Source organism: Buceros rhinoceros, unplaced genomic scaffold (assembly GCF_000710305.1).
Source record: "Buceros rhinoceros silvestris isolate BGI_N320 unplaced genomic scaffold, ASM71030v1 scaffold29185, whole genome shotgun sequence".
NCBI classification, from domain to species: domain Eukaryota; kingdom Metazoa; phylum Chordata; class Aves; order Bucerotiformes; family Bucerotidae; genus Buceros; species Buceros rhinoceros.
In genome coordinates, this window is record NW_010413889.1 from 15,990 (window position 1) to 26,625 (window position 10,636).

The 10,636-nt window shown below is 46.7% G+C and overlaps 1 protein-coding gene across 1 annotated transcript in view; it reads left to right on the forward strand.

The window, feature by feature from the left end:
• Positions 1-5,676, forward strand: part of LOC104494126 (protein AATF-like) — a gene marked incomplete at its 5' end in the record, with an annotated part of 17,205 nt that extends 11,529 nt beyond the window's left edge. Inside the window, 3 exons of the mRNA XM_010136915.1 lie at positions 940-1,007; positions 2,293-2,373; positions 5,601-5,676. Coding sequence (XP_010135217.1) covers positions 940-1,007; positions 2,293-2,373; positions 5,601-5,676 — 225 coding nt within the window. The remainder of the gene's footprint in view (positions 1-939; positions 1,008-2,292; positions 2,374-5,600) is intronic.
• Between the last annotated feature and the right edge of the window lie 4,960 nt (positions 5,677-10,636).

Below are 10,636 nucleotides of genomic sequence, written 5' to 3' on the forward strand. Positions count from 1 at the left end.
AGCTATAAAAATTATTTTGCTGTGCTGGTCCTCAGAGCCAGCATTACTGCCCAGCAACGCTTGACTTCGGTTTGGTGAACTGTTTCAGTCCCCCCCTGCCCTCCCCACTTGAAGTGTGGGGTGAGCCCTGGGGGGCAGAGGTCTTGCAGCAGCCCTGCCTGCCTTACATCGCTTGCCCACGGGACTTGTGTACACAAGAGCCTGTGAACGCTCAGGCCTTTTGGTCCCTTCCCAAGGCCGAGGAACAGTGCCAGCTTCTGAAATACAAGTTGAAGCTCAGCTGCTCACATCCCCCGAGGCGTGTCACGGATTTGCCTGCTGTGGGATTGTACACCTTGCTCTGGGCTCCTGGGCTCGGTGGTTGCCGAGTGGTTGGCCCATCTGGCAGTCCCCGAGGCGGGTCTGCAGTGCCCCCAGGGGTCCAGTCCACTGCCGTTGCTTAGACTGAAGATCATCAGTTTGCTTTGCCCATGTGGGGCTTCTTGTGCCTGGACCACAGTGTTGCTAAACTGTATCCCTCTGGCTCTGCAAAACCTTTTAGATTCTCTTCAGACGAATGACATGATGCTATGTGTCACCCGAATAAACCATCATATGTTGAAGGGAAGACTATACTACTCCTAGATCCATCCGAAATACAGAAACTCTTTGTAGTGGCCTTCAGTGTTATGCCCCAGTCACGTACTGGAAGAGGAGGATGATCTACAATTCCTTGAACTTCTAGCATAGCCATCAGCTTCTTCCCTTGGAAGACTTCTGTGCAGAGGCAATGTCTGATTCTTGGCTTGGGCTTTTCTAGGGAGTTTCAAGAAATGAGGCATACAGGTTCCCCTGGGAACTTGGCATCTGATTTCTTAAGTCTTCTGAGAAATGGGTGAGGCTGTTGGCATCAACATGTCCTTACCATGCTTTTAAGTGGGATTGTTGTCTTTCTTCTAGCTCCTTCGAGAATTTATAGAACGTAAAACGACGTCGTGGGACCCCAATGACCAGGTAGCCATGGGCAGGTAAGCGTTCCTGCTGCCGTCTGGAACATCCCTAGCTTCACCCCAGCACTGCGATCCAGTCCAGAAGTGCAAAACTACCTGGGCTTCCAGTCCCGGACATTGTGCATGTTCCTGTGTGTGCTCTGTCCCGCTTTAAGAAAGCGTTCTAAGACACCATCAGGGAATGTTTCCTGCCTGCAGAAGTAAACTACCATTCCATGTAGGGATGCTCTTATTTCTCTGTCTAATTCTAAAGTCAGAAAATAAAGGAACTTCCAAGTACCACTTAAGGACCAGTGTAACTAGCCATGGGCTGAAATTCAGAAAAGCGTAAAAGCAGAGGAAAGCTGAAAACGCCGGTGTAGGGCTCTCCACTGGAGCAGTGCTGGGGGTATGCGTATAGGGAGGGGGGGAAGTGCGGTAGGAAATTTTGTGATGGTGAAATAACTTTTATCCTTGTAAAATATTACCCAAATTTTAGTGCAATGTGTCAAATTTATTTTGTGTATGTCTGGAATATTATGGAAAGCTATTCACCATAATTTAACATGATATAGACAAAATTACATTTAAGTGGTGATTACATTGTACATTTATCTGACTTTACAATAAAATAGATTACAGTAATTAAGATTATATTAAGATTGCAGTAATTGGATTTTGCTAGATTTTTTCCCTGATGCCGAGTTTTCTTTGTATAAATCAGGTAAGATGACTCTCATTTTCGTTAAAAAAAAAAAAAAAATTATAACTAGTAGAAGTTTTCCTTGGCTGAAAACTTCTTTAAGTTCTGTTTGAGGAGTTGAGCTCTCCCTTCTAAAGGCATTTTCTGAAAGTGTTTATTGCTTTTCTTTCTTTTGTAGTTTTGTGTCGTCATATTTGGAACATTCTTACTGGGTTTAAGTCAGAAATGGGGAGAAATACTTATAATTTTCAATCTATTTTGCAAAACTGAAGGAGGAAATAAATCTGCTGCGTCTTGGTAGTTGTGTTCATGAAGCAGCATAAGCCGGTTCCCGTAAGGAATCAGTTTAGGACGTGGCAGACCATGTAGTCTGCCATGGGCTTTCTCTGTGCAAAGCAGAAGTTGTTCTGTAATCAAGGCTGAAACAAAAAAGCAGTACCTGTGAAGGGCTTTTTAACAGATCTTGGCATTTATATGGTGTAAAGATTTTATTTTTTTATTCTAAAGATTCTTAAAAATATTCGGTAATTAAGAAAGAATGAAAAATGGAGGCAAGCTTGAGGCTTCCAGGGCTTTCCCTGCGGGTGGAAGGTTGTGTAACCCTCATCTTGCGTTCCTCAGGCAATGGCTGGCCATCCAGAAGTTACGGAGCAAAATCAAGAAGAAAGTGGACAGAAAAGCCAGTAAAGGAAGGAGAATCCGGTGGGTGACAGCGTCTGTGAGCAAAGCCAAGTTCTGATTTTGCCGAATACAGTCTTGGCAGTGCTGGGTTGGCTCTGGGGTGCATTGGGAGGCTTATCCGTGCCTTTGAGGGCAAGACGTCTTGCTCTGGGGCATCCAGATGTCCTTTGAGCCGAGTGTAAGGGCTGGGTTGGATGTGGCCCAGATCAGTGTTGGCAAATGTCATTGGTCTCAGAGAATACTGGAGAGACATGTCCAAATGTCCTGCGCAGTTTGGGGCTGTAATTTTGAGTGAAAGCCAGTGAACACCCCTTGTGCAGCATACATTTAGCTGGCTAAAACGTGAACAGCAGCTCTAGGGGGAGATGTACAGAAATGCCTCAGCGAGGTGGACCTTGTTTCCCACCATCATCTGGAACTTGGTGCCTAATCTCTCTTTATTTTTGTAAGTCCCATCACAGCTTCCTTTAGCTTCAAAGCATTTCACAATCCCGGATCACAGATTTGGGTCGATCTCTCCTGTTGTGTTTCCAGTGGAAGAGTATTCCACACGGTGGGGTGGAAAGGGAAGGAGTCTGGAGAGAAGAGGGTTTTTTTTTCTCCTTTGCAGAGCAGATATATTAGTCTCCGGGAGTTCAACATGACGGTGTGATTTGTAGGGGAGGAGATGTTTGTGGCAGGGAGGCATGCTGCAAAGCTGCTCCGCTTCCTGAAAAATCTGCAACATTAACCATCCTTTTGTGAGTAAACTATAAATCCTGAGTTTAGATGGCATCTGATAGAAAGTCAGTGGAGTCAGTCTGGGTCAGGCCTGCCATAGCAATTTTTAAGATAGATGTCATAAGATAATTTATTAAAAGAGGGAAGAGCTACTTTGTTGGCCTGAAAAGCCTGTAATTATTGACTATCAATATTCTTTTCTGTCAGCATCACACATAATTGGATATATTCATGATTCAGTCAAAACTACTGACAACATCACACAACCGAGTCAGACTCGTAAACCTCCAGGAATAATGGGGAAGTCTCTCATTGTGTGCAATCTGTGCGCTTCAGCGTTCCTGAGAGATCAGCTATCTCACCAAGTCAGTTGCCTCTTAGATCTTAGGAGCCTTTTTTTTTCTTCTTTAAATAAAAGTTGCACTGACCCTGCAAGGAAAATATCAATAAAAGAAAAAAGTGTCAGTGTCTGTGTTTAGGATTAACATGCAGTTAAGCTCTAGCATCTTTTTAGGATAGTCGAGTAGAGCCCAAATGGGTGTTTCTAAATAGTCGGTTCTTCCACTGAGACACTCAGTGTCACCACAAGTAGATCACTCATCCTCTGTGCTGCTTCCTCCTCTAAAATTGGGGCAGCAGTACTTAGACTTGTTTTTGTGAAGGACTTTTTGATCCTGGGGAGCAAAGTACTTAATCCTAAATTTCACCATAATCCTTCCCTTTCAACAATCCTTCTGCACCCCTTCACTATTAGAGCACGTTTGGATGAGGTGTGCTAGTTTATTGTAGGGTGCGAGGATCTTTCAAAAGCAGTTGATCTTGCACTTGACATCAGTACCTGTCCCCTCCATAGAAAGGGAAATCGAGGTGCTAAGGGGGGAAATGAGCTCATCAAAAAACTCCACAGTCAGGCTTAAGAAACTGGGTGCCTAGAACTCTGCTGTCCTTCGCTAGGACGTGCCTTGTCTTGAGGTGGATATGGAGGAGTGATGTGTGCACACCTATTTTTCATGTCAGTGATTTCTGGTCCTGTGGTGCTGCAACATGAGATGTCTTTCTGTGAATGAAATGAAATATTTTATATCTGCCAGACAGCAATTTTTAAAGTCCTGATTTAAAAAACGTGACAGTAATTAGTTCTGGCCAAACAACTTGTGTCAGAGAATTTATCAGAATTGCTAAGGGCCCTTGGCGCGACGGAGGCTGCGCCTCTACAAGCTTTGATCTGTAGGAATCCATCAGTTGTTAATGCCTCGTAAGCAAACTATTTCACCGTCCAGCCTATTGAGCTGTTGGTGGTGGCAGTATTAGCCCCGCGCAGGGTGTCTGCTCCCTAACTCCAGTATCACAGCCTTAGAGCGGGGCACTTGCTGCCACGACAAAGACCTGATTGTGCAGGGAAGCCCTGGTAAGGGTGAGTGTGTGCTGTGCCTGAAGAGCCACCTGGAAATAACCTCGTGAGCTGAAAATCGCCATGAGGGAATGTTCCTGCATAAGCAAACAAAAGGGAGTGCAGAGGTTACAGAGTGGAAAGGTGATGCTGGGCAAATGCTTTGTGAATCCTTTTGCCTGCTATTTGTCAAGCTCTAAAAATAGCAGCAGCTTGGATAAAACATTTCAGACTCAGGTAGTGTACACCCAAAGCCATTGGTTTGGCATCCCCTGCCCTCAGACGCTAGAGTTTAAAGCCACCTTTTCATCCTGAGTTTTTCAGTACTCTGTTAAATTTTATGTCAGGTCCTTGAATATAAGTCATGAAATCTACTGCGAGTCCCAGTGCGGAAAGCGGGACGGGGATCCCATATCGGTAGGTGCATACAGCTTGCAGAAAGATTGTGGTGGATCAGCAGCTGAGGCAGATGCAGCACAGATGTATCACCTTGGATACGCCTCATCTCTTCTTTGCGCAGGTCTTTTTCCTGTCTCCTTCTTTGCTTGTGTTCACTTGCTCCCTTTGTGAGTTATGCAGGGTAAAACTTCCCAGCTACGGGTCTGGGTAGCAGAGTGGGGTTTGGGTACCCCCTAGGGCCATAGGCACCACGGAGCAAGGAAGAAGGGACAGCAGAGGGATGCTTGAGGAGGACTGATGCTCTGACGCCTCTGCTGCCTGCAGTGGGCTCTGTGGGCACAAACTCCAGAAGGTGATTAAGACACCAGCTGAACGGGGAGCACAAACGAGTTCTTGTTTTTCGGGCTCTGACTTTTCAGGGTTGTCTGTCTGGGAGTCTCATTAGGCACTCGCCCGCAGTTAATGGATGCTGTATGTCCTCTTTCTAGCTGTGATTAAAAAAGGGTTTGCTTGCTATTCAGTTCACTGTATCGTCTGATTATTCTTCTGTCCATGTTATAAGAGAGAAGGAGAAGGGAGGGGAGAGGGAATTGCCAGCTACTACTGGTGACTCATTAGGTACCAGCCACCAGCAAAGCCAATGCACTTCAGGGACTGGTACGTTTGTATTCAAGGAGCAACATTTCCTTTTCATTAACAGTTCCTAATGTGCTGCCTGCTTATTTCCCACCCTGTTCAGGTATCACGTCCATAGCAAGCTGGTGAGCTTCATGGCACCTATTGACCACTGTACAATGAATGATGATGCCAGGTGAGTAACAGATTAATTATGTTTCTCAAATGGCTTCATGACAGCATGGTATTGACCTGTTCTTCAGCCTGTCGCCCCTCCATTTCTTCTTATCAGTTAACCATTTGTCACTGGCATCATAGCCTGGGTGTCTCCGTCACATCTGTCCAGGCAGTCTGGCTGAGCTTTCACTCTGTAATTACTGTGACACCAAACAGGAAATTTTCATAAATCTCAGTACCTTCATTCTGATCCCTGACCTAAAACTCCTCCGGTTTTGAAATCTGGTTTTGTGGAATTGTTTTGGAAATAGACAGCTAAGTTCTCTGGTGTCTTCAGATGTAACCAAATCTTACAAAGGTCTTGGCTTTTAACAGAAATGGCAGTGTTTTAACTCCTCACTAGTAGGCATTTTCTTAGATCAGTTAATGACTGGAAGAGTTCAGTCAAGATTCACTCGAGACCTATGTTGCTTGTGTTTATGTCTATATAAGGAGTGAAGAATTTTATTGGAAGACTTTAGCGTTTTAATGTGCTAATTAGTAAAGAAAATATCAATGAAGTTTTGTGCACAGTTACTAGGTAGTTTTTCTGCACATACTCCCATATTTCTTAAGTATTACCCTTTTAAAGTCACCTCGAAATGCTGAGCTTTTCGTGGGAAGGAGGTGGAATAATTTTTCCAGTGAATGGATGTAGAAGGCTTGAGAAACATCTTTCCCCTGGGTTGTGGAACATGTTTGTGCTTTGTGAGAGAGAGATGTCATTTGTCTGTTTGTGAAATGGAAACCAAATACCTGCTGTTCTTAGACTGCTGCCTTTTGGGGTATTGCACAGACTTCTGGGTGAGAGCTCTCCAGTAAGCTGACACTAAGACGTTTTATGTTCGTCCTAAGACCTGTGCTGTTTCATCATGCATCTTTCTCATGGTTTCTTTACTCTTTCATTTTTTTCTCTTTTTTCAAGTGAGGAAACTGCTCTGATTTCTGAACATTGTCTAGATCCTTCCACCACAAAAATAAATGTGTAGGGTGAAAGCTATGCCTCCTGCCATGTAAAGTGGTCAGTTCTTCCACCCCTGTACGCAGATCATAGGAGGAGAGGGACAGAAGTGGCTTGGGCACTGCGAGATTAGCCATCCATGCTTTCATCTGTTTGGAAAATGAATCAAGTGCATTTGTGTTTCTGGTCTGCAGAGCCTGAGCTAGCAGCTTCCTGTGCCTCCCAGCTGGCAAGGGCCTCCTTCCCCGTGTGGAATTACTGTCTTTGCTGGTTTGGAATGCCCGAGTCAAACGTGGGGCAGGACAGATGTACATTCCTTGTGGAGTTGTACCATCCTGTAGAAACGGTTCTGAGATGTGCTGCCTGTTCTCCCCATCTTTTTGTCTGAGGGTAATTAGCAGGTGGCATATGCGAGGGTAGGAGGAACCAGGTCACACTGTATGCATTAATAATGTACATAACTCCAGTATTTCTCTGTCTTAGTATTCTGTCCAGCTGGCTGGATACTACTGATGCTTTGAGAATTTCGAATGAGGTGGTGTGGGGGTAGTTTTTGAGTAGAATACACACTGCTCTGTCCCACAGGTTAGGCAGTCATGCAGACCCTGCTCCGTCTCCAGAGTGAAGCTCAGCTTGCATGGAGTGGGGTGAGAGGGAGGAAGGTGAAAAAAGCCGAGTGAGACTGATCCTAATAATCCAGGAGTTATCATGCTATGTTTGCTGTCCCCAGAGGTGACATTGCTTCCTCCTTCGCAGTCCACCGCACTCGCTTGTGTTCCAAAAGTTGCATAAAAAATGCGTTCTGTAAGCCAGAATCCTCCAGCAAACGTGAAGTGCATCCGAACAGCTGGGACAGTGCAGTTGTTCTGACAACAGCCTTCTTGGGCCTCAGCCCCACTTCATCTGGCTGCCACCTTCCGAATCCCTCGCTTCTGGGGAGGCACCCGGGGACCCCCACAGCCTGCAGGGGGCCTGGCTGACCCGCAGAAGCTGTTACAGCTAACGGGATGCTCTCTGCCTTGCGCCGTGTCGACATAGTTATCATTGTGGTAGGGACAGAGCGTTTGACAACTGGTTTACTGAAAATGTCTCTGGGGCTTTTCTGCACATCGAGGGAGTTATGACATCGCTTGCGTGTTTTCTGGGTTCTTTGTGGCAGCAGTTGCTGCTGCAGGAACTTGTCGCTTACATTCAGTTTATTGGTCACTTTGGAGCCCCGCCAGCCTTTCTGTTCACGGCAGTTTAGTCGCTCATCTCCTGATGCCGGTTTAGCTGTCTAGAGCGAGACTGGCCGTCGATGTGTTCGCGCGCCAGCAAGTGTGCCTGAGGGTCATGGCGTGTGGGCAGCTGCATCTCCTTCTGCCAAGACCAGGCTTCCCAGCCAGCCCTGGGCGTGGATGGGGCAGTGCCGCAGCCATCGGGCTGGGCAGGGCAGGGTCTGTTCCGAGTTCTGCCGGTGGCTTTGTGGATGGCCGTGAGCAGGTCGCTCCGTGTTTCTGTGGCTCTGCTTACCCTTCTGTGCAGTGGAGCTCTGCTCTTGAGAGTGCCTGCAAAAACCAGTGCTTTAGTAACGGTGGTGGTAATATTCCAGTTTTTGACATACATAGGAAAGCTTTTGCTCCAGACAAGAGACAGATACACAAATAGAAGCCTAAGCTTTCCTGACTGGTTGCCGAAATGCCTGCAGGCTACCTGGACCACAAAGAATATGCCTCACCGTTGCCTATTACAGTCTTCCTTAAGCAGTTTCTCTGCAACTTCCTCCACACAAGATGTGCTGTGGCATTGTTCAGTCCTAATGTTGAGCTTAAATTCCCCTCCGCTGTAATTTCAGCCCCTTATTTCTTGCCCTGTTCATTGCGGGCTTTAAGAACAGATTCTTGTTTCCTCTGTGCAGCAGCTCTTCCATGTTTGGTGGGAGTTCTTGCTTTGCATACTGAAAACCTGGGCGCTGTTTAACTTCGGTCACTTCACATCCTGGTTTAAAATGCCCTTGCACTTGGCATGGGCCATAATACCTCTCTAGCAGCACACGGCCATACCAGACAAGGCAAGAAGAATTCAACGTCTGCTTTAAACTGCAGGAGAATTAAAATGAAAGGACCAGGCCTGTACGCTTGAGAGGGAAGCAGTAATGATAACAGCTTTCCTTTGTGACAGAAGAAGGTAATTTTATTGTTTGCAAGTGTGAATTACTAGACTGAAAATGCAAGTGTATACTTCACAGTGATGCGATCATGCTCTGAGCCATTTTTTTTGTTCTGGTCAGGCACTTAAAAAGGCATGACCCCAAAATAAATACACATCTGAACAGCCGGGCGCTCTGCGTTCTGCTGCGAGATGTTCTAAAGTGTCGGTGAGCTGTATATAAAACAGGGTTGTAGAAACAGAGCTGGCAGAACATTCCCTGTAAGTTCTACCAGTGGCTACAGTGGCGGGTAAATAATCTGGAGGATGCCAGTAGATAAATAGGTATGTGCAGGTGTGGGTGGGCAGAAGCTTGGCGTGGGGGGTGTAGAGTCCGGGGGGTGTGCGTGGTGGAGCAGTCCTGCCTCTTCCTCCCCGTGATGAACTGCACAAGCCCTTTGTCACTGGGGCAAGAGCAGAGAGCAGCTGTCTGTGACTGGCTTGCTTTGCTTGCTGCAGGTGCTTCAGACAGCATGAGTTTGCGCAGCTCTGTAAGACCTTGCTGTTTGCTGTGTGTTTAAATAGCTGATGCAGCCTAGGGATGTACCCGGGGCCTGGTTCCTCTGTACATTTAAGCCATTTAAACTCCTCTGGCTGTGCTGAGAGACCTTGTAATAGTGAATAGCCACTAGCACTCGCCTGAAGGTCCCGCTGTGGTGGTGACATGGCTGTGGGACACCCAGGACTTCTGGGGACCGGCATGTCATGTTTGTCTCTCGCCACTGACGGGGGAAACAAAGAGCAGGTGTGTGAGGAGAAGCAGCCTAAGCACAGAGAAGGGGATCAACAGTCGCTCCAGAATTGTTTTACAGCCTGAATGTGAGAAAGGAAACGTACAAGTATGATAACTGCCTTTGTCAACATCACTGCCACTTTCTTTCTTATTCTTGCTGCTGGTTGGAATAACAGCGTTCGTGCAGGCGATTAATCTTCCACTTGCCAGTTTTTCATGCACCCTACGCATGGGCATGGCTGTTTAACCTCGTGCTCCCATATATTATGTTGTAATGAGTGGGACACTGGTGGCCTCCAGCCCTCCTCTGTTTTAACCCCTCTTTGGTAGTATTTTAAAACGTACACTGGAAAGTGATTTTTATGGTTATCTTGGGGTATATGTTTATAGACTTAAACACATTTATTGTGCTCTTGGGCCAAGGTGTTTCTAATCGGTCCAAGGTCATTGCTGTGTAAATGGGCCTGTCCTAAGACAAGGAACCAATGCTGTGGTGGTTCTCCAGAGGAGAGGGTAACTGTCTCGGGCAGCAGTTATCCATGGTTAGAAGAGCACTGGTCTCTCTCTGGTTGTGATTTCCCCTGGGTTTGAGGGTGGCATCATGTGGGTGCCACTTCTTGGATTTTTCCCGTGCTCTTTTCCCATCTTCATAACCTACTTCACTGGTTGCAGTGCTCCCGTACCTAGCGTAGTGCGGTCTTCAGTAGAATCATCCTTCGGTACCACCATGTGCAACAGTGCTGGGAAGATGCCAGTCTCCTCTGGGTTACACGTTGGACGATGAGGCACGAGGAAGTGACAGCCTGTATCTCCAAAGGTGTTTGGCTCCAGAAATCCCTGAGTCAGGAGTCACAGTGACTTCCCAAAGGTGACACAGCAGGTCTGGGGCAGAGCGGTAGTTGCACCCAGATCCTCTGTGCAGTCACCTTCAGCTCTGGACAGCCTCAGGTGTTCAGGAGATCAGATGCCTGTGCACTTGCAGAAGGCTTCTGCGCTAGGTGTAGATGTATTTCGTAATGGGCAAACGGAGGCTGTAGGTTCCTGGTGAAAGCTGCAGGTACAG